Consider the following 24,975-nt stretch of genomic DNA (forward strand, 5'->3'; position numbering starts at 1 on the left):
CGCAGCTTTCCTTGTTTCAGAGAACAATCTTGTATGATCCTACCGTAAATTTTAGAGTGCACTTCAAAAAAAGAATTATAATTGGAAAAAAATGGTTGTTTTGCAAACTTTTCATGACAAAAACAGTACATGACAACAACAGGTTATCTTGAAATAGCTGAATCACTGGACATGCGTATGGATGTGATTATTAAGAAAGGCGTAAATTTTATGATCACTGGTGTAATTAACACAGAACATGAAAGAGGAAAAGTACATACAAATAAAGGCATAAGTCATCTGTCTCATTTTTAAAAATTACAAAATATAGCACGGCACTTGTTAATTAAACGAAACACACTCAAGAATATGCTTGGGTTAGATCTCATAAAAACAGTTTCATAACCACAAAGACAAGTGATGGGTGATAGAATGAATTGGACTTGTATACAATGGGACAGCCAAGAATGTTGTATATTCGCAAGTTTTACGTAGTTAACAATATATATATATACATATATATATATATATCTATATTCACAGGTGGGACACAGGGACACAACTACAATGGCGCGTAACTAATATGGCGCGTGACGACTTACGCGCGCGGGGGGGGGGGGGCTTGGTGGGGGCGAAGCGCCCCCACCAACTAGGTGTTGGGGTGGCGCGAAGTGCCTGCCCAACAGCTAGTATATATATATATATATATATATATATATATATATATATATATATATATATATATATATATATATATATATATATATATACATATAAGGATAAAGTTAGACTATAAATTAGTTCATTATTTGAAGGTCACGTGAGATGGCTTGTTTTCAGCGGATTCTGCCCAGCACTTTCTGTTACTGCTCAACACTTGATACAGGTGCATACATCATTGGTATTACTGGTCTCGTAAGTATTTGATTTTTTTAAAGTTAAGAATAAATAGCAGGAAGTTGATTATATTTGACTCGCCAATTTTTGGTTATATTGTAAGCACTTGTATGTCTCACCCTTTGCGCATGTAACATTTTGTGTAACCAACTCTTATCCTAGATAAAACCTAAAATATTAACACCGCAAGAATCATTGCAGTTATGGTTAGAACCTATTTTAACAACAGGCTAAAATTAACTGGCAGACTAAATTATGCAAATAAGGCATACAATTTTTCTGGGGTTCTGACCATAACTGATTTAATCATATTAAATTTATGGCCCATGAGTTAATCATTGCAATAAAAACAGAATATAAAAAAACGAAAAATCGCCGGAAAGGGGTCTTTTTGCTTGTCTATTATTCAAAAAACATTCAAGTTGATTCAATTTATAGATACAGGATTGAAGCCACTGAGACGCTTGGGAGATTATATGGGACACATATAATTTGGGCTGTATATCTGCACATAGATAACTTCGAAGACCACACTGCCTTTCCATGACGAAAATATAACAGTTCAAAATAGGGATGAAACCTTTAAAATGATAGTGAAACAAATAAAAAATTTTTAACTGGATATTTTGGACACATGTAGGCCTACAGTGTCACTCATCAGCACTAAAACCAAAAGACATTAATAAAAAAAGAAAAAACATTTATACCCAATAAACTAATTACATGTAGTTTATTGCTCTTATTTTTTTTCAAAGCAACATCAGAAGCAAATCTCCTTGACCTTTCGGTTCCGGTTCGTTAGATTTATCTGACATATCAGGTGGACAGAGGTCAAAGCTCTTAGGTGAAATGAGATTTACTTCATTTGACCTCAGTAAATTATCATAAATTGATTTCAATCCAAAGTCAGCTGTATCTCTGTTTATGGATTTTATGGAATTATTCTTGAATAATTTTTTTTAACTTCGATTGTTTCCCTGAAAATTTGCTTTAAACCTTGATCCCTAGAAATCAAAGAAACATTCTCAAACAAAACAATATGATCTGGATAATTCTAAATATGTTGTGATTGAGCCGAGGTGAAATCTTTAGGTTTGGAATTTCGCTTTAAGGACGATGAAGTAGAATTATGATGTTGTAGTAGTCTCATTTTTATATTTTGGTTAGTACATCCCAAGTAAGAGCTTCCACAAGTAGATGGGTTTTTAAAAACCCAACTTTGTTGCTCAACGGAAGTTCGATCCTTTCCAGAATTTAAAAAACTTGCCAAAATGTTACTACCTCTTAAAGCTACTTTTAAACCATTATTTTATAAAATTTGTATATTTTGGAACATATGGTAAAGAACAAAAACATCTTTCTTTTCTGTTATTTCCAGGATATCGTTAGAAAATTCTCGAATTTTTTCTTTTTTTCTTTTTGAAAAAGTCGGGAAGAAAAGGAAGAAAAAATTTTGAAACAAGAGCAATAAACTATATGTAATCTATTGGGTATAAATTCTGTTTGTTCTTATTAATGTCTTTTGGTTTTACTGCTAACGATGGACTCCGTATATGTGTCCGAAATATCCAGTTAAAAGTTGTATATATGTTTCACTGTCAATTAAAAGGTTTCATCCCTATTTTGAACTGTTATATTTTCATATTTGCACATTGGGGGGGGGGGCAAGTGTAGCGGGGTTCATGCAAAATATATCCTAACCAAAATACTAAATAGATATTTATTTGAAATATAGCTACAATGTAGTTTTCTACTGATCCGAAGTTAATTCTCTCCGATTACCGACAACAATAAACAGGTTATTGTCTGATACTGCGATCCAAATTTTTGGTGTCTTATGAATAATGGACAAGTAATACTTACTTGTCTTGAATATTTGACAAAAGGTTAAAAGCAAGAAGCACATCAGACTAAAAACATGTTTTGCCCCTACTACTATAACTACTACTACTAATAACTCACCACAGCACCAAGCTACCTGAGGCCAATACAGCTGCGCACACTCCTCCTCCAGCCCAATCTATTCAAGGCCTTGCTTCTTTACACCCTCCCAGGAAGTTTTCATTTCCTTTAAATCTTTAATTATGCCATCCTCCCATCCCAGACGAGGATGACTTGTTTCCCGTGTAGCCCCAGACGGTTGACCAAAAAGGACAATCTTCGGCAATTTGTCATCCTCCATCCGCCGAACGTGGCCTAGCCATCTCAACCTGTCTTTCATTATAGCCCTAGAAAGCGGGATTGAACCATATTTTTCGTACAACCAACTGTTTGAAATACGGTCAATCAGCCGGGCACCCAGAACAGTCCGTAGGCAATTTCTCTGGAAAACATCTAGTAGATTTTCATCTCTCTTTTCGGAGCGTCCATGCTTCAGAGCCACATTTGACCACTGTCATAACTTTAGCTTCCAATATTCTAATCTTGGTTTGCAAACTTATCTTCCTATTCTTCCAAACTTTTTTCTAACTGTGGAAAAAACACCTTGAGCCTTGGCTATTCTACTTTTAACCTCTTCACTGCTCCCACCGTCTTTACTAATAATACTACCAAGGTAAGAGAAGCTGCCAACCTGATAAATCTTTTTATTACTCAACGTCACCTTTTTATCTCCACTTATTCCTAGCCTTAGTGACTTAGTCTTCTTAACATTAATTTTCAAACCTATTCTAGCACCCTGAACTAGCGAAACCTCTAAAAATTCATTCATTTTGCTCACACTTTCATCTAATATGCTTAAATCATCAGTATAATCTTAGTCCAGGAGAGTAACTGAAATAACTGTGTATTTCAGAACGACTTAATCCCCCCCCCGGGGGAAATAGTACCCGGGGGAAGGTCTCCAAGTTATGAACTTTGCCTATTGTTTGCATATAGCGTTGGTTATTGGGAAGTATACAGACGTCTTCAAGGGATATTTTTCTGGTGGGGGGGGTTGAGTGGTAGGGGGTTGCGTGGGAGGACATTTTCATGGAGGAATTTTTCATAGGGAAAGAGAATTTCCATGAAGGGGCGCTGGATTTTTCAGCGTTATATAAAAGAACCATGAGAAATTAAATAAAAGAACAATTTTTTTCAGCTGAAAGTAAGGTGCAACAATAAAACTTAAAACGGACAGAAATTATTACGTATATGAGGATATTCGTCCCCTCCTCAATACCTTGCTGTTCACGCTAAAGTATTTTTAGTAATTTCAAAAGAGCTATTTATTCTAATTAAACGGCCTTTGTGATGCACGGGTCGTTGTTAAAAAAATGGAATAAAATTCGAACTTTAGCGTAAAGAGCAAGGTATTGACGAGGGGGCGAACCTCAACATTTACTTAATAAAAATATACGAAAACAGAAGTTCGTTCCTTAATTCGTAAGTTACGTGTATTTATTACTAATAAAAACGTTCTTAAATAAAATTTTAGCTCTAGTGGCCTTTTTAAGTAACTAAATAAATTAGGGGGCAACCTGGCCCCCTCCCCCGCTCCTTTTTCCCCAAAATCGTCCTATCAAAACTTTGAGAAAGCCACTTAACCAAAAAAAGTAAAGTTAATATGTAAATACGTTTTAATTATTCATCTACTGTGAGCCAATATCAAAACCTGCATTAATTCCCAAATGCACAGAAATTAAAAAAAAAGCATCTTTAACTGAAGGTAAGGAGCGATATTAAAACTTAAATCGAACAGAAATTATTCCGTTTATGAAAGGGGTTGACCCCTCCTCAACGCCCCGCTTTTTACGGTAAAGTTTGACTCTATTCCTCACAACTTTACTTTTTAAAACAATTCAAAAATTTACCGTAAAGAGCTGGGCGTTGAGGAGGGGACAACCCTGTCATATACGGAATAATTTCTCTTCGTTTTAAATTTTAATGTCGCTCCTTACTTTCAGTTAAAAACACTTGTTTTTTTTATTTAATAGTATTATAAAAGTACTTGTACTTGAGACGGGATGCAGTCTGTTTAATCAAATCTGGCGCCTACGGTTGTCGACAGTTGTCGACTTTTCAATTGCCAAATTTACTGGAAACAGAAAGTCTCCCATACTTTTCAAACAAAACACTGCTAAAAGTTATTTCTAACGTTATTCTGAATTCTTTAACGTTATCCGTTATTCTGATATTCCTTTTGATTCCACTTCCTTTCTTACAATTGACTTTAGGGTTTGCGAACATAAAGAATAGAAATTAACAAAACAGCAAGAGGTGCCCTAACCGTGGAGCAATTTAAAGGCTTGTGTTCCATGTAGTAGTACCGTTCCGTTCCTATATAGGAATTAAATAAAAAAACTAGTTTTTTAAACTGAAAGTAAGGAGCGACATTAAAACTTAAAACGAACAGAAATTACTCCGTATATGAAATGGGTTGTCCCCTCCGCAATCCCTCGCTTTTTACGCTAAAGTATAATTGTTTTAAAAAGTAGAATTGTGGCAAACAGTGAAACTTTAGTGTAAAGAGCGAGGGATTGCGGAAGGGACAACCCATTTCATATACGGAGTAATTTCTGTTCGTTTTAAGTTTTAATATCGCTCCTTACTTTCAGTTGAAAAAACTAGTTTTTTTTATTTAATTCTGAACGTTTTTGAATTAATACATGTTTGATTTTGGCTCTCCACACATAAACTATTAAACTGAAATTTGCATATTAATTCTTTTTTTGGGTAAATGGCTTTCTCTTAGTTTTGATCAGACGATTTTGAGAAATAAGGGGTAGGGAAGGAGGCCTAGCTGCCCTCCAATTTTTCGGTTACTTAGAAAGGCAACTAAAACTTTTAATTTTTAACGAGCGTTTTTATTAGTAAAAAATAGACGTAACTTAAGAATTAACTTACGTAACAAACTTTTATATTCTTACATTTTTATTATGTATATGAGGGTGTTTGCTCCTAGTTCATACCTCGCTCTTTACACTAAATCTTAAGTTTTGTCCTAATTTTTTAAGAATGACCCCTGATTAGGAAGGCCGTAGAATAAATAGTTGAAATTACTAAAAATACTTTAGCATAAATAGCGAGGTATTTATCACCTCCTAAATACCTCGCTCTTTATGCTAAAGTATTTTTAGAACCCTCATATTCGTAATAATCTCTGTCCGTTTTAAGTTTTAATGCTACTCCTTACTTTCAATTTAAAAAACTTTTTCGTTTTTATTTTTTCATTGTTTTTTTTTTATAGTAATGCTTGAAAATCCCGCGCCCTTTTCATTGAATTTCTCTTCCCCCATGATGAATTCCTCCAAGGAAAGATCCTCCCACATAGCACCCTCCCCTCAACCCCACCTCAAACCAAAAAATCCCCTGAAAACGTCTGTACACTTTCCAATAACCATTGCTGTATGTAAACACTGGTCAAAGTTTGTAGCTTGCAGCCCCTCCCCCAGGGACTGTGGGGGAGTAAGTCATCCCCAAAGACATAGTTATTATGGTTTTCGACTATGTGGAACAAAATGGCTATCTCAAAATTGTGATCCGTTGACTTTGGGAAAAAATGAGAGTGGGAGGGGGCCTAGATGCCCTCTAATTTTTTTGGTCACTTAAAAAGAGCAATAGAACTTTTCGTTTCGGTTAGAATGAGCCCTCTTGTGACATTATAGGACAACTTGGTCGATACGATGACCCCTGGAAAAAAACAAAAAAAAAAACAACAACAAATAAACACGCACCCGTGATCTGTCTTCTGGCAAAAAATACGAAATTCCACATTTATGTAGATAGGGGTTTGAAATTATTGCAATAGGGTTCTCTGATACGCTGAATGCGATGGTGTGATTAAGATTCTATGACTTTTAGGGGTAGTTTCCCCCTATTTTCCAAAACAAGGAAAATTTTTCTCAGGCTCGTAGCTTTTGATGACTTAGACTAAATTTGATGAAACTTATATATTTAAAATAAGCATGAAAATTCGATTCTTTTGATGTATCTTTTAGCATCAAAATTCCGTTTTTAAGAGTTTCATTTACTATTGAGCGGGGTCGCTTACCACGACCTGTTTGAAAACCTAAATTCAAAGCCAAAGAAATACATTCCAAATATGATGTTAGTGACAATCTTAAAAGTTCATCTCACTGCAGTTGAAAAGTGTTAGGGTGATAATTTAGAGACTTTAACTACCTATTTCTTGTAAATGAAATCCACAAATCCCATATAAAACCCTAAGATTCTTTATTTAGTACAAAGCATCCTAAAGCGCTTTATATTTTTACTTTGTTTGATCCTATATTATTTTGTGTTTTCAGAAAGGACTAATTTTACAAATATAGGGAATGCCCTGAGTCAGATTTGTTTGAGCTACTTTTTTAGATTTTTTTTTTTTTTGCTCAGGGTGAGATGCAACTGTTTTGTTTGTTTTAAGTTCCAGTTTCGCTTTTTATTTCCATCAGTAAAACCTTTTTTTGTCGATTGAATGAAAGACAGAAGATCCTTAGCTCGGAAGGCTGATGTTCAATTTTTTAGTATCAATTCATGCCTATATAAGTGATTAAATAATCTAGAATAAGGCAAATTTTCTCAGGCTCGTAAGTTTCGATGATTAAGACTAAACTTGATGAGACTTATATATTTAAAATCAACATTAAAGTGCAATTCTTTTGATGTAACTATTGGTATCCAAATTTCGTTTTTTAGAGTTTCGGTTAGGCTACTATTAAGCCGGGTCGCTCCTTACTGCAGTTTGTTACCACGAACTTTTTGAAAAGTATTTGAAACAAGACTACTAAATTCAAGTAATTTACTCTATAAATTTCAAATAAGTGCAGGAAAAAAAAAAAACAATAAGAAGAGTTTGCTTAAACTAGTACATTTACTGCAATATATTTTGTGTGTTTAATAAAATTTGTAAAACTAACAAATTTAGAAGAAACTATTCAGTATGCAACACAAAATTTTAAGTAAAATTCGGTAAAATTTTTAAATTACAACGTTTGTTATTGTCGCGAAACTGATATTATGTTGTTACGAGATAGGATATTTCCATGGAGGAATTTTTCATGGGAGAAGAAAATTTTCCATAAGAGGGGTGCCGGGTTTCACAAAATTATTTTAGAAACGATCAGAAATTAAGTAGAAAACAATTCTTTTTCAACTGAAAGTAAGTAGCAATATTAAAACCTAAAATGAGCAGAAATTATTACGTATATGAGGGAGTTCGCCCCCTTGTCAATACCTCGCTCTTTACGCTGAAGTTTTTTTTAGTACTTTAAAATGAGTTATTTATTCTAATTAGGCCTTTGTGATTCAGGGTCATTCTTAAAGATTGGAAAAAATTTGAACTTAAGTGTAAAACGCGAGGTAATGACGAGTGGACAAACGGGGGCGCTCTTTTGACAAAAAAAACATACAAAAAAACAAACATGCATACAACTTATTTTTATATTTATATAGATAATTTCTGTTCGTTTTAATGTTACTCCTTACTTTTAGTTGAAAAAAAAATCGTTCTTTTTAATTTAATAGCATTAGAAGATAACAACTGGGATCAAATCATCGCTTAGTATTGGCTTTGTCGACCAATTTCTCTCATTTTAATTAAAGTTTGCTTATGCTTTCAATTCATTGTTTTATCTCTGACATATTTTTACAAGCCAATGACGCGATTCTTTAAGTATTAGTCAATAAAAAAGAACCAATTAACTTGTCCTATTAAAGATTGGTTGGTTCTCCTGTGTTTCACTGTGAAACCTTTAGGCAATAAAGACAACGGAAAGTTTTTGAGCTACAAGATTTTTTACAAGTAGCTCTTCTGTTTCTCTCTCTAGAGTTTTCACTTCTCAGGGACAATGTCGATTATTGATCCCCTCCACCACCCACCTCTTGATCAACCTGCCTAAGGCCAAAGGTATGATTGCCTTGTTTACCTCTCATTCCAGGCAATCTGACGGTCCTGTGTCAATTTTAAATTCCTGGTCAACCTGCCTGAGACTTGGCGGGCGTTTCTTTCTGAAAGCTAACAAACAAGTATTGGTAACAAATAATGGTAACAAATATTGGTAACAAGTATTGGTAACAATAAGAGAGTCATACTTACTCCTGCCGTTTACCCGTGCCATTTAACCAAATAATTGGAAAACTATGGGTTCTATGACTATCTATCTTAGTTCTGCCCTAGGAATGACGCATGGACGGATGATAAATAGACTTATCTATTAACAAATGAACTAACATCATTCTTATACAATCCCAATAAGGGGGTTATTGCCTGATTTGCCTCTCACTCAATCGGACTTATTTTGGCTTTTTCTACAATTAGCCATGGCTTGACGCCCACAATTACTTGCTTTTAATTCAACCACAATGTAAATAGATCATTGTAGTGACGAAAAAAATATCAGTTTGCCGCCCCCTCAGAGGAAACGTGTTGAGATAGCGTTCACCCCTTGCTCCAATCTAGCTACACCATTGGTTTCTCTTTTGCACGTGTCATTCACGAATCTTGGCTTTTCTCATCAGCAAATGTGACTATGATTAGGCATTGACATAACACCCACCCAGCAAAGATTGTTAATTGTTATCCTTTTCATTACAGGTTCTAAGTATCATATCATTTCTGAGGTCTGTGGCCTACGGTGGACAATGTAAGATTTTCGTTTTTGCCTCTACAATAATTTATTCATCGTCATAAATTTTAATTCAACTTAATTAATTCTCATTTAGATCATATTTTATTAAGGAAATAAGTTGAAATGTTTATGTTCATTATAGCAATCAGACTCCTTAATTAATCATAAATTACTTAGATGATCATGTCTTAAAAATTCAAAGAACTAGCATCATATCTTCCATATTTATGCATCTCAGATATAAAAAGAAAAGGAAAAACGATGAAATGGTGGCAAGTATTCGACTTATGTAGTTAAAACACGACTTTAAAAAGTATTTTTTTTTGGCACTGGATCATTGTCCTTGAATATAGAAAGAATCAATATAGAGTAGATATATAGAATAAATATATAAAGATCTTATCTTATTATTTAAGAAAAATATTACATGATAAGGTTTTGAATGATACTTTCCTAATCATACAAAGCATGGAGGGAAGCATTCTCCTAAGTCTAAATTCATAAGATGTTCTTGATTGCAAGAGATATATTTTCTATAGTTTTGCCCCCCCCTGCCTCTCAACGGAAATTTTACTTGTTGCTAACCCTTTAAAAACAATAATGAAATGGTATTTTTAACACTGGAACCGAAATCAAATTATAGAAATATTTTGTTAAACCTTTTTAGGTATAGGCTATTCAGTCTAATCAGTTTTCTTTCTGTTTTGCAGTGAAATCGTGTTTTGCGTTCCAGTCTCCTCCCCCCCCCCTGGTTCGCTCTCTCTTTCTGTCTCATTCTCTCTCTCTACAACCCTCTGTCTCTGTAATACTCTTTCATTTTTCCTCCACGTCTTGGGGGGGGGATAACCAAGGACATCTTTGTTATCTTCTAGTCATAATCTATGTTTAATGAAAATGTGATATTTAATTATGAATACTGGGCTATCTTTGTCTTTGTGTTTATTTTTGTACTGTAGCATTAAATAAAAACAAACAGTCTTTTTAACTGAAAGTAAGGAGCGACATTAAAAGTTAAAACGAACAGAAAATGTTCCGTATATAAAAGGGGCTGCCTCCACCCCCTTAACACCTCGCTCTTGACGCTAAAGTTTTTATTGTTTTAAAAAGTAGAACTGTGACAAAGAGTCACACTTTAGCGTAAAGAGCAGGGCGTTGAGGAGGGGACAGTCCCTTTCATATACGGAATAATTTCTGTTTGTTTTAAGTTTTAATGTTGCTCCTTACCTTCAGTTAAAACAACTTGATTTTTTAAAATTTAATTCTTGAACGTTTTTGAATTAATACAGGTTTTGATTTTGGCTCATCGTACATGAATAATAAAAATAAAATTTGTACATTAATTTTTGCTTATTTTGGCTAAATGCCATTCTCAGAGTTTTGATCGGACGATTTTGAAAAAAAGGGCGGGTGAGAGGTCCTAGCTGCCCTCTAATTTTCTTGGTTACTTAAGAAGGCCACTAGAATTTCTAATTTTATTTACGAACGTTTTTATTCGTAATAAATATCCGCAACTTACGAATTAACCTACATAACGAACTTCTATATTCGTATGTTTTTATTAGGTATATGAGGGGGGTTCGCCCCCTCGTCAATACCTCGCTCTTTACACTAAAATTTGAATTTTTGTTCAAATTCCTTAAGAATGACCCTGAATCACAAAGACCGGCTAATTAGAATAAATCACTCTTTTGAATTTACTAAAAATACTTTAGCACAGAGAGTGAGGTATTGAGGAGGGGGTAAACCCCCTCACATACGTAATAGTTTTTCGTTTTAAGTTTTAATCCTGCTCCTTACTTTCAGTTATTTTAATGTTGCTCCTTACTTTCAGTTGAAAAAACTTGTTTTTTATTGAATATTCTTAAGAATCAAAATTTTTACGTTCTTTTCATATTTTAGACATAATTTAGCAACAAATTTTAACAGTAGCTCGCTTCACTATTATGATAATATCTGACCTCCAAGTAGGCTCCAACTAATACTACACCGCAATGATTTTATGTCCAAAACCGCAGCTTTTCTGGAGAGATTTTGAAGTTTTTAAGTTGTCTTTCCAGCACTTCAAAAAGAGTTATTAGTTCTTTGTAGTACGGTATATTTGTTAAGAGCTCATATGGTATGAGCTCTAGCAAAATTCTAAGAATCAATAGATTGCTTTAATAGGAAAATCAGAGGCTTAATGACGGTCGGGATTTAAAATAATAGCTCTGAGTCATGACATCCTTCTAAATATCAAAATTCATTGATATCTGATCACCCACTCGCAAGTTTAAAATACCTCAGTTTCGAACCAGTTCGAACCGGTGAAAACGACTTTATCAAGTCAATTTGTACAGCTTCCTGACACGTCTACCAATTTTCATCGTCCTAGCACATCCAGAAGCAACAAACTCGCCAAAGCACTGAGCCCCACCATCTAACTCCCACAAAGAGAGCGGATTCAGTCCGGTTACGCCAGTCAAGTATCTACGACATTTATAAGCATTTTCCAAGATTTCTGGTTTCCCCCTTCAGCTCCCCTAATGTCAACAGATCTAGTCCGGATTTGAAATAAGAGTTCTGAGACATGAGTTCCTTCTAAATATCAAATTTCATTAAGATCCGGTCACCCGTTCTTAAGTTAAAATTACCTCAATTTTTATAACTTTTCCAAATTAACAACCCCCAGCTCCCCCAAAGCGAACGGACCCGTACCAATTGTGTTAATCTCGTATCTATAGCTTGTGCTTATTCTTCCCATCAATTTTCATCCCGATATCTCCACTCTAAGTGTTTTCCAAGATTTTCGGTTTCCAAGATTTCTGTTTCCCCCCTCCAACCCTCTATGTCCCTGGATCCCATTCGAATTGAGAATGGAGCATCTGAGACATAAGATTCTTCTATATGTCAAGTTTCATCGAGATCCGATCACCCATTCGTAAGATACCTTGATTTCACGTTTTCCAAGAATTCCGGCTTCTCCCTCCAACTCCCTTCAATGTCACCGGATCTGATCGGGATTTAAAATGAGAGTTTTAAAGCACGAGATCCTTCTAGATATCAAATTTCATTAAGACCATGATCAACCGTTCGTAAGTTACAAATACCTCATTTTTTCTAATTTTTCCGAATTACTCCCCCCCCAAACTCCACCAAAGAGAGCGGACCCGGTCCGGTTATGTCAGTCACCTATCTTGGACTTGTGGTTTTTCTTTCCACCAAGTTTCATCCTGATCTCTCCGCTTTAAGCGTTTTCCAAGATTTTTGCCCCCCCCCCCTTAATGACACTGAACCCGGTCAGGATAAAAGATGAGAGACCTGAGTTTCGTGATCGTTCTAAATATGAAATTTCATTAACATATGATCACTCTTTCGCAAGTTAAAAGTACCTCATTTTTTGTAATTTTTAGAATTTAAATCCCCCCCCCAACTCCCCCAAAGAGAGCAGATCCGTTCCGATTAAGTCAATCCCGTATCTAGGACTTGTGCTTATTTTTCCCACCAAGTTTCATCCCGATCTCTCCACTCTAAGCATTTTACAAGAGTTTAGGTTCCGCCCCCCGAACATCCCCTTCACCGGATAAGGTTTAAATTTAATATAAGAGCTCTGAGACATGATATCCTTCCAAGCATCAAATTTCATTAAGATCCGATCACTCCTTCGTAAGTTAAAAATACCTCATTTTTCTAATTTTTCAGAATTAACCCTCCCCCCACTCCCCCAAAGAGAGCGAATCCGTCCCAGTTATACCAATCACGTATCTAGGACTAGTGCTGATTTTCCCACCAAGTTGCATCCTGTTTCCTCCACTGTAAGCGTTTTCCAAGATTTTAGTTTCCCCCCTCAATTCCCCCCAATGTCACCGGATCCAGTAGGAATTTGAAATAAGAGCTCTGAGACACGATATCCTTCCAAACTTCAAATTTCATTAAGATCCGATCACTCCTTCGTAAGTTAAAAATACCTCATTTTTCTAAATCGTTCAGAGCTAACCCCCCCCCCCAACTCCCCCAAAGAGAGAGGATCCGTACCGGTTATGTCAATCACGTATCCAGGACTTGTGCTTATTTTTTCCACCAGTTTTTTCCCGATCCCTCCACTCTAAGCGTTTTCCGAGATTTTAGGTCCCCTCTCAATTCCCCCCGATGTCACCGGATCCAGTCGGGATTTAAAATAAGATTTCTGAGACATGATATCCTTCCAAACATCAAATTTCATGAAGATCCGATCACTCCTTCGTAAGTTAAAAATACCTCATTATTTCTATTTTTTCCGAATTAACAGGCCCCCACTCCCCCCCAAGATGGTCAAATCTGGAAAACGATTATTTCTAATTTAATCTGGTCCGGTTCCTGATACGCCTGCCAAGTTTCATCATCTTAGCTTGCCTGGCAGTGCCCGAAGTAGCAAAACCGGGGCAGACAGACAGACAGACAGACAGACAGACCGACAGACATACAGACAGACCGACAGAATTTGCGATCGCTGTATGTCACTTGGTTAATACCAAGTGCCATAAAAATCGTTGTTAGGAACGGGCAAATACCACCCTGGTCTTTAAATGGCTTAGGGGGTGTTATCCCCTCTTTTGCATATGGTAATTTCTATCTATATATATATATATATATATATATATATATATATATATATATATATATATATATATATATATATATATATATATATATATATATATATATATACACATATATATATATATATATATATATATATATATATATATATATATATATATATATATATATATATATATATATATATATATATATATATATATATATATATATACACACATATATATATATATATATATATATATATATATATATATATATATATATATATAATATATATATATATATATATATATATATATATATATATATATATATATATGTATATATATATATTAATATGACTTGATTATTCACTGTGATTTCTTTTCGGTCTGGGTAGTAGTATGGCATCGACAGGACTCGGGAATACACAATTTGCATCAATGGTTTACTTACCAACCAGATCCGGTTAGGAACCTCCCTAGCAACCAAAATTCTTATGAATACAAGCGATATACCTCATCTGCAACCGATCTGTAGAGTTTTCCTGTAAAAAAATGGCCATGTATTAATGAACGGATTTGAACCTGCTTAGGTCAGAACGTCGAAAAATTGGACACAGGACATCAGAACGAACCAGTGCTAAGTGCCTCTTTTGGACATAGTACATTTACAGATCTGAAAATCCCTGCTGAAGGAATTCGTAATCCATCTTATGTCCGCATTGTATCAAATATTTCGCCATACATAATTTCCCTTACAGGCTAATAAATCTTCATCCAATTCTAATTAATATTCAAAGTATGACAAAGTGAAAAAAAAACAATGTTCGAGTTACCAAAAGCAGAAAATAAAGCCAAGTTAATTAGAATCACCTGACTCCGCAGAACCTTTTTTTGAAAAATCAAATAGAAGATCTCCGAAAAACTGGTGGTGAAAAGCTTCAGGATTTTTTTTTTTTTTTTTTTTTTTTTTTTTTTTTTTTTTTTTTTTTTTTTTTTTTTTACAAAGATCTTGAACATTGCGGTACCCTCTTTCCCAAATTGGAGCTGGACCAGAGTACAACTTTTGTAGTTTACATGACCCAGCTGATTGCTTCGCTGACGCTTTCCACTTCCCGACATCCTTATAGTTTTGATCATCTTAATGTCTTCAGCTGCCCAGCTGGTCTGAAAACTAATATCTTAGTTCTGTAGCATTAATTAAAAACAAACAGTCTTTTTAACTGAAAGTAAGGAGCAACTTTAAAAGTCAAAACGAACAGAACATATTCCGTATATAAAAGGGGATGTCGCCCCTTAACACCCCGCTCTTTATGCTAAAGTTTTTATTGTTTTAAAAAGTAGAACTGTGACAAAGAGTCCCCACCAGGGTGTTGAGGAGGGACAGCTCCTTTCATATACGGAATAATTTCTGTTCGTTTGAAGTTTTAATGTCGCTCCTTACCTTCAGTTAAAAAAAAATGATTTAAAAAAATTTAATTTTTGAACCTTTTTGAATTAATGCAGGTTTTTATTTTGGCTCATCGCACATGAATAATAAAAATGGAATTTGTACATTAATTTTTTGCTTATTTTGGCTAAATGCCTTTCTCAAAGTTTTGATCGGATGATTCATCAGTTTTAAGAACTTCCATGACTTTGCCCTTAGTAATGCTACAGGATTCATGACAGCGCCCATGAGTGCCCCCCCCCCATTTTTTGTTTTTATTTTTTAATAGGTTGCTAAATTGGTAAAAATGTCAGACTTAAATCAAGGAGTTGCCTTGCAACTGGCCTGTTTTGCCCCCTTCGTAGATATGAATAGATGGCAGAAAAACAAAATTTACCAACAAGCTGAATTGTTGTACTCAAAAGTTCTTTGATTAAATTGTTGATATTCAGTCAGGAACTAAACAGGCAAATTTCCCAACTAGTTGGGTTAGTTGTAGTCAATAGTGCTTTCATTAAATTTTTTGGTACTGAGCCACCAACTGAAATGCTCGGAATTTATAAACTAGCTGAGTTTGTTTTACTCAAAAGTGCTTTTGTTAGGTTTTTGTTACATAGTCAGCAACTAAAACAATAAGAATTTACCACCTAGCTGAGTTTATTTTACTAAAACATACGGAATTTATCAACTAGCACTCGAAAGTGGTTTTATTAAATTTGATATTCAGTTAGCAACTAAAACACTCGTAATTTACCAACTGGTTGAGTTATTTGTACTCAATCGTGATTTCATTAATTTTTTTGGTACTCAGCCAGCAATCAAGTATCTCGGAATTTATCAAGTAGCCGTGTTTGTTGTACTCAAAAAATGCTTTTTATAAATGTTTTACTCGGTAAGCACCTAAAACACGCAGAACGTACCAACTAGCTGACTTTGTGGTGCTCAAAAATTTTTGGTACTCAGCCAGCAACTAAAATACTCGGAATTTATCAACTAGCTGAGTTTGTTGTCTCAATAGTGCTTTCACCGAATTTTTGTTACTCAGTAAGCAACTAAAACACTATGAATTTACCAGCTAGCTGAGGTTCTTCTACTAAAGCATATGGAATTTATCAACTAGCTGAGTTTATTGTACTCAAATTGGTTTTGTAAAATTTTAATATTCCGTCTTCAACTCAAAAGCGATAAAAAACATCAGTTATGACAAAAATCATAGAAAAAATAAAAAAAATAATCTTCAAAACTGAACAAATCAGTTGATTCTGTAAAGAGTTACCCTAGGGGATCATAAAACCAGACAGATCCATCCCAAAAATCAAGTGACTAGAGTTTATCGAGGTGGCGCCGACCTCAGAAGGCTTTGGCACCACTATTTCTACCTAGATTGTGTAGACACAGCTTGTTTCTTCTGTAAGCACTAACTTGTAACTGGAAACAGCAACGCACTTTAGAGATTAATTTCCAACTCGCTGTCGATTCCAGCGTTTTTATTTTTATCCTTGCTCATATCAAATTGTCTGTCAACTCTGGCCACGTATGGTAATGTGGACTTCTTTCCAGCCAAATTTATCACAACACAGTCCCCTACCGTAGCCTGACCCGGGTTTTTAGGGTTTTCTGCAGGTCCCATGCTGATATCAGATTCCGAACCGTCGTTGACCTGAGAGCCCTCTGGTAAACGGTCAGAACTGATATCATCTGGAACAAATTCTGGGGATTTTCTTTTCAAAGTTTTCGACTTCTTCTTCTGGCACTTTTACTTTCGCTAGGAACAGTATTTTCCGCGTCAGAACTGCCATTGTCTTTGGCACTAGTCATCTGCTTCTCTTTCTTTTTTTGCTCCTCTAGGCGGTGGAACTTATAATATCCAGCCAGAGAGTCATTGTCCACCAGACAGTCGTCTGGTGGCATTTGTAATGTCTAGAGACGAAATTCTTTTCCTGGTTTAATTTCTGATCTTCGACGCCGACGCTGTGGAGCGATATAATCTTTCCCATAGTACATACGCGCAAGCATCTCTATAACTGCTTGTCTGATATTTTGGACAGCGTCGCTTGTAGTTGAGTCTTCCGTGGGTATTTTGTAATGGCGGTATCTTTGTTAATGGGAAATGCTGAATAAGCCTTGAATCTGTTTTCATAGTCTCTGCATATGTATCCCTCATCTCATACCATAGACAAACGATCAGGGTCTTAAAGTGCTCTTTGGAAACTGTGGGTTTTGATAGTACGTTTTATATTTTGTTAGGAGCTTCCGCCATACACGTTTCATAGAACCAAACAGGGAAATTATCTAGCAGCTCAAGAAGGTGGGTTGAGTTTGGTAGGAGACAAACAAATCAGATGTTGTGTTCAGTACAAAAACGCAAGACCCCCATGTCGATATGCAATGAAAGATTTTCACTGATCAAGACTTTGGGTTCATGTGGGCCGAACTTCTTCACCCACGGGACAATGACTGACTCAAAGAAATCATGGAAGCAAGTTGAAGCGAAACACCCAGACTTTGATCTGTGGAATCGATAGCCTGTTGGAGCTCCTTCTATTCACGTCTCCCAGAGCTTTTCTGATTTCAAGACAATATACGGCGGAAAAAGTTCTCCAAAGGCAGTAGCTGTTACCATTGTAGATGTTGCTGCATTTGTCTGATTCATTACTCACTCGGGATATTTTACTTTGCGTTTAAAGATAGCCTTCATTCGTCAACGATTATCAGACAGGTTGCTTTCTTAAGTGCGTTCAGGCTTAACGTCCCAAAGGGTCTCCCGGAGTCAACTTTGCTGTGACATGGCCAAATGTTCTGGAAGATTCTGTGGCTCAGTTGATCCGAGTGTCTTTTAAGAAAGATTCCAGCCCAGTCGTCTCCCGAAAGGGTGTTCTTGAAGCGCAGTCCATTCAGCTTCTTTTATATTAAGAAACGACTTGACAAGGAGACGGAGATCAAACCGTGTTAGCGGGAATCCCCACTCAGACAAATTTTCGGAACCCCTAAACATAACAAAAACTACTCACTTTACCCAACCAGTTCACAAACAAACACTCTTTACTCGATGGTCACCATTTCCGCACTGACTGATGAGCATCACCTAAAGAGCCATCTAAAATTTTCTCAGATTTTTTTTTCACACCATCTCTCACTCAGTCAGCAACTAAAACTCTCAAAATATACTGACTAGCTAAGTTCGTTGTTCTCAAAAGTGCCTTTATTAAATTTTTGATACACAGTCGGTAGCTAAAAGACTCGAAATTTACTAACTAGCTGAGATTTTTGTACTCAAAAGTGCTATTATTAAGTTTTTGGTACTCAACCTGCAAGTAAAGCACAAAATTTATCAATTAATTCAGTTTGTTGTGCTCAAAACTACTTTTATTAATTGTTTTATACCCATTCGGTAACTAAAAGACTCGGACCAGCTAGCCGAGATTTTACTTTACCAACTAGCTGAGATTGTTATACTCAAAAGTACTTTAAATTTTGTTACTCAGCCTGCAAGTAAAACACAAAATGCATCAATTAATTGAGTTTGTTTTACTCAAAAGTGCTTTCATCAAATTTTTGTTACTCAGTTAGCAACTAAACACATGGAACTTACCAAATAGCTGAGTTTGTTATAGTCAAAACTGCTTTTATTTCTTTTTTCTTATATCTAGTCGGTAACTAAAACATTCGGAATTTATCAACTTACTGATTTTGTTGTAGTTAAAATTGCATTTATTAAGTTTCTCGTACTTGGCCTGCAACTAAAACACAAAGAATTTATCAACAAGCTTAGTCTGTTGTACCGAAAAGTGCTTTCATTAAATTCTTGATACTCAGTTAGCAACTAAAATAATCGGAATTTACCAACTACCTGAATTTATTGTACTCAGAATTGCTTTTCATTAAATTTTTTGATGCTCTGTCGGCAGATAAGACACACAGAACTTACCTACTGGCTGAGTTTGTTGTATGCAAGAGCGCTTTTATTTAATGGTTTCCTAGGGTACATTCCTTGATTCAAGCGTCTTTCTTTAACATCATACATTTCCTTAAAACAGGCCAGTTGGAAGACAAATCTTTGATTTCAGTCTGACACTTTTACCAATTTCACAACGTATTCAAAAATAAAAACAAAAAAATGAGGGGCACTCACGGATATATATATATATATATATATATATATATATATATATATATATATATATATATATATATATATATATATATATATATATATATATATATATATATATATATATATATATATATATATATATATATATATATATACACTATGTACAGCTATGTATAGTGTCTGCGGTTAGAACACAAGGGACAATGAGAATCCATATAAAGAAGCCTGCCGCGTGCCATGCTTGGCCCAGGAATACACAGCTATGTATACTGTCTTCGGTTAGAACACAAGGGACAATGAGGATCCGTATATAGAAGCCTGCCGCGTGCCATGCTGCGGCCCGGCGGCGAAGCCGCCATGACCCAATTAGTATATATATATATATATATATATATATATATATATATATATATATATATATATATATATATATATATATATATATATATATATATATATATATATATATATATACAGTTTTTGATATGAATATTGGATTCTTGTATCAAAAACATAACATCCTTAAATGACAAACTAAAGGGGAGTTATATAAATCGTTTAGACTATGAATCTCACTTATTGCAATAAGTCTTCGCCAACTAAAAGGAGTTTATAAATACATCATGATAATAGAAAACTCTGATGGATCCTTCTCCCCCCCCCCCAGTAAACTTGAAATAAAAATCTGAAAATACTCACATTTGAAATAGGAGGCACGTATCTGTATGCAAATTATGTACTCATAGGAATATACAAACCATATCCCTGCCGGAGTAAAGGCAATATGTAATGGTTGGTATAAGCAAATCATGTGCTCATATAAGCATGCAATTATGTCCTCATGGGAGTATAGGCAATCTGGTTGCTAGGGAATGTCATTACCGGATCTGGTTGCTAAAGTAATACCTGTTATTAAAATTATGTTCTCTTGTAAATATGCAAATTATGTGTGTTGCTCGTGTTCATAGAAAATCTGATTGCTTTGGAGGTTCATGACAGGATCTGGTTGCTATGTAAACCAGTTATGCAAATTGTGTATTCCTGGGCCCTGTTGACGCCATATTACTCTGGGTCTCATTTATTTATTGATAATGATTTATATTTGAGCTAATATTAGAAAATGATTTATTTTTATTGATAATATTCATGTTTTGAGCTTGAATTATTATTTATTACTATTTTTTAAAGACTTTTTTGACGAAAATTATTTTAAAATAGATTTATAAAAGTAAAAAATTTTTCTATAAATGTGCTTTCTCTGTTTCAGGATCTTACGGACATATCCAATTATTGTGTAGTATCGTTTGCCTATTAAGGCTTTTCTATTTGAAGCTTTCTTTCTTTTCAGGGTTATTTACTTCCATAAGTTACCTCCAAACCATGGGTTTCTCTCAATTTCAATAAAAAACTAATATTATTCATTTTTTTTTCTCGCTCAAGACACTCTTGCTAACAACTGTTAGTAATTTTAGGGACTGAGGAAACATGCTTGTAGTATTGTCTGAGCAAAGCATATCATCAATACTATTTGTTTAAACAAATACAACGAGTTAAACCGTGCAGCTTTTGTATATAAAATGACTTAACTAAGGCTAGATATATTCATGAACAGTAAAATATTTTTTTTTTTAAGATAAAAGCATTAGAAGTTTTCAACTCAGTTTCTTGTTGTTTTGAGATCAAGGTCTACCTCATTCTTCAACGAAAAGTTTAAATTCCAATTTAATGTTGTGGAACATTAATAGAGAAAACGACGGATGCTCTTTCATGAAAATATTAAAAAAATAAAAACATTGCGAAATTGCAAAACTGTAAACATTAATAAAAAAATTAAAGAAGGTGAAAAAATTGCAACATCGTAAACATTAATAAAAAAAAACAAGACTCAACAGTTGCTCCAAGCTTTGCTGAAGTTTGGAGTTTTAAGTATTCAAAATTTTGAATACATTATATTTGAAAGTCATTGAATACTGTATAACGAGATATCCTGTGTATATCTAAGGTGAGGGCGTGCGGTGGTACAATGGTCAACCAAGATACCTGACATGCCAAGATACAAAGAAAATAAAAATATATATTATAAAAATAATTATGACTGTAGGCTATAACGAGATATCCTGTCTATATCTAAAGTGAGGGCGTGCAGTGGTACAATGGTCAACCAAGATACCTTCAGTAGGCCACAGGTACCTTTAAGTTTTTTGGTTGATAGGCTACTATATCCTTTGGAAAGTATGGCCCTGCAGAATTTCAGTAATGGACTGTTATTATTATAATTATACGTAACTATTAAAAAAAAACAATATCTTCTGGCATTCATTTGTCTAATTGTTCAGAATGTAACACTAAGAGTACCTTGGCTTCTTATTATCAAAATCAGACGTAATGTAACATTAACCTGAAGCTTTAACTTTCAAAGGATTAAATGCGTTGGAAGCATAGACGTATGGCAGCACTCTTTTGTGGAGAAAAAGTAAATGCAGAAAATTTTGTTAGGTATCAGAAAACAAGGGTCATGTAGTGAAAAAACAAAGGATTCAAAAATGTTCCCAGTGTTTTTAGTCCACACGAAGCATATAATTTAGCTGATATACCGAATATAGTTGCGGAGTCGTAAAGGTTGTTTACACAGCTGGAATTTTAATTGTCATTATGCAATCGGGTACTAATTCTGTTTGTGGCAGCATTTTCAAAGTGTCACGATTGTTTGTTCCATGTAGATTTTTTACAATTAAGCCTCAATATCCGATTAATTGTACTTTGTTTTCTTTTAGCAAGCAATGTCTACTATGGATCCATTGTTGGTGCAATTCTGTTACTCATTGCGAGCATTTTTCTCGTGATTGCTGTAAGAACTGTAAGTAAATCGGTTTAATTCCCCTCAGTAAGAAGCTCTACATACGTGGGTTGCAGACATGGGATAATTTATACTGGTTTTAATTAAGTACGCGAAGAGAGCTGAGGCCCCTTCTGGCCCAGTAAACCCCTCCCCCTAAGACAGCCCAAGTTAAAATATTTCACCCATTTTTACTTTTTATATTATCCCCAGATTTTTTTTAAGGGGAGGGGGGTTCTGAAGACTATTGATCGGCCCTTGAAATTGGAGCTTCCAACAAATGCATACGAGGTTGTTTCGAGGTTCAGCCTCAGTTCACAGCCACTGAGCACGTTAAATGTATTTAAAATATTATGGGCCTTATTTATTTAAAAATCCTGCTCCTTTCTTTCTTTTTGGAATATTTGGAATATTTTGTTTAGTTGTGTCATTGTTGTATTTGACATTTATACTGGAGGATGGCTAAAGTCAGTTCAATGTCGAATATTCTTTATGTGTTTGATTCCATAGTGGTTTACAAGGAGATTCAGCTACTACCCCCGCCTTTTGTTCATCACTCAATATTTTAATTCTGACGATCTTTCTGTGATTAGCAAAGAACCAAGTCATGTAAAGTACATAATTTTTTTAAAAACTTAAGTTGGTGTAAAGCAGTGAGGGGGACTTGAGGGATTACATGGGGGATTGACCATAAAATAAACTTTTTCGGCTTTAATTTAGAAGTCCAACAGGTATGTTTGTTTTAAATGTCACTAAGTACAGCCAAAGACCGAGTCAGGTCTGGTAAAACTGCACAATCTGCATAGTCTAAATATGTGTGTGAGATGCACTCTGGTCTAGACTCCTAGATTAGAAAAGCTGGATGAAGGAGTTGAAGAGAGAACTTAGCGTTGGTTTTCCACAAAATCCACTAGGAACTCATTTGTCACTTCACCATAAACTCTCAATTGACCTAATGACTCCTGGTGATACTCTTAAGGTTTTAGTGGGAAAACATAGTCAATGGTCGCAGTAGTGGAAGTAACTATGGAATGTCTGATATTTATATTTAGCTTACACTGACGACATTTTATTGATTATCTGATTGAAATCTTTGCTGTCTACAATGGCCAGTACCGTTCGTGATTCACTTATTAAAAATTATTTAACTTTAAATGTACCTAAGTGCGAATGTTTATGTTTTAACTTCTGTTCATCTTATCTCCGCTTAAATGTTCTACTGTCACTATTCCCATTGTTTTTTCCTTGAAATGGTTTGGTATTTTTGGAAGCTCAGCATTATGAGTGTAAGTAATAAGCTTAAGAATTTGAAATGTATTTAATTAAAAAATGAATTTAGTAGATCATGCCCCCGTTAAAACTATATAAGATAACTTAATTATTACTGACATGCTACGTTTCTACCAGCTCTACCATATCAACGTGATCGCTACGCCAAAACTCTAATTTTTCAGCCGTTCATTGGGGTAATCAAAACAAGATAGCAATATTGTTTACATAGACGTTAAAAATTCTCAGAATCACTCCTTTGTTCAATTTATGATAGTATATAATGGTTTACTATACCTTATGTTAACCTATCTTAATTAAAGTCAAAACCAATCCAAATCACTTGATCTTGATCCTAGTTTCTCCCTGCAAGATTTTCTTTGGTAGAAAAATATTTTATTTATTATACTGGTACTTTTAGTAAAACCTATTTTTGAAGCAACCGAACGTATAAGTCATCTTTTCCTAAATCTCAACTAACTTACTTATTACTTGCTTTTTTCGAATGCGTGCGTTTCATGAAGTCTCATGCGCCATCTTTCAAATTAAATTCTGCACCAGTAAGGTCTTTCATTACTATTAAAGTAGCCTCCTGATCTAAACTTTTATTACGGACTTGAAGTTCTACTACATGCGATAGTCTTATTTCGTGATTATCTAATAGCCATTTTCCCCAATAACCATAAACGGTAAAGTTGGAATGTAAAATTTCATTTGAGAATGGTTTTTAATTATTTCTCTGCAAACGATATGGTTCAAACACAATGGGTAAATATAATTGGATTGAGTATACCCCAATGACGCATAGAACCCAAAATCCTTTGAATAGTTTTTACTTAGGAATTGCCAAGGGGGTAAACGCAACCAAGAAGCATGACATGCGGCTGAGAAAAATAGAGTACAAAAAATAAAATAAAAGTAAAAATCCTGTGCTTTCGCAAACCCTTCCCGCTTACCTTCCCCTGACTTCTCAGGTAACCATTTGGAGCTGGGTGGACTCTGGCTGAGCTAACAGAGTCACGCCACTGACCCCGTCCCAAATTAAATAAGCGGCCACGCTTGGGATTGAACCCGTGCCTCATGGACAAAGAATTCTCAAATCAGGGCGCTAGCAACTTAGCCAAAATGGCTTAGACAGGGGGCTGAGATAGCACAAAAAAGACCTAAATAATTTTATAGAAGTTTCTTGGGCAGAAGCTAAATAAAATTCTTAAATAAGGTAAGATAGAAAAGAAGCGTGTTTATCAGTATTGGGCTGCTGAATATATAAAACTTTTTGACTTATAAGCACAAATATACATATAATCATGACGAATCCCCTGAGGATGAAAGGCACTGTCTAAAAG

The 24,975-nt window shown here is 34.9% G+C and overlaps 1 protein-coding gene across 2 annotated transcripts in view; it reads left to right on the plus strand.

Moving 5' to 3' along the window:
- Positions 1 to 771: 771 nt before the first annotated feature.
- LOC136034152 (uncharacterized) overlaps positions 772 to 24,975 on the plus strand; it is a 91,502-nt gene continuing 67,298 nt past the window's right edge. Inside the window, exons 1-3 of one of the 2 annotated variants that reach the window (XM_065715332.1) lie at positions 772 to 894; positions 9,389 to 9,437; positions 22,299 to 22,381. In XM_065715332.1, the coding sequence (XP_065571404.1) occupies positions 805 to 894; positions 9,389 to 9,437; positions 22,299 to 22,381 (222 nt within the window). In that variant the 5' untranslated portion in view covers positions 772 to 804. The remainder of the gene's footprint in view (positions 895 to 9,388; positions 9,438 to 22,298; positions 22,382 to 24,975) is intronic. The other variant, XM_065715333.1, reaches the window with a different exon arrangement.

This window comes from Artemia franciscana, chromosome 12 (genome assembly GCF_032884065.1).
Source record: "Artemia franciscana chromosome 12, ASM3288406v1, whole genome shotgun sequence".
NCBI classification, from domain to species: Eukaryota; Metazoa; Arthropoda; class Branchiopoda; order Anostraca; family Artemiidae; genus Artemia; species Artemia franciscana.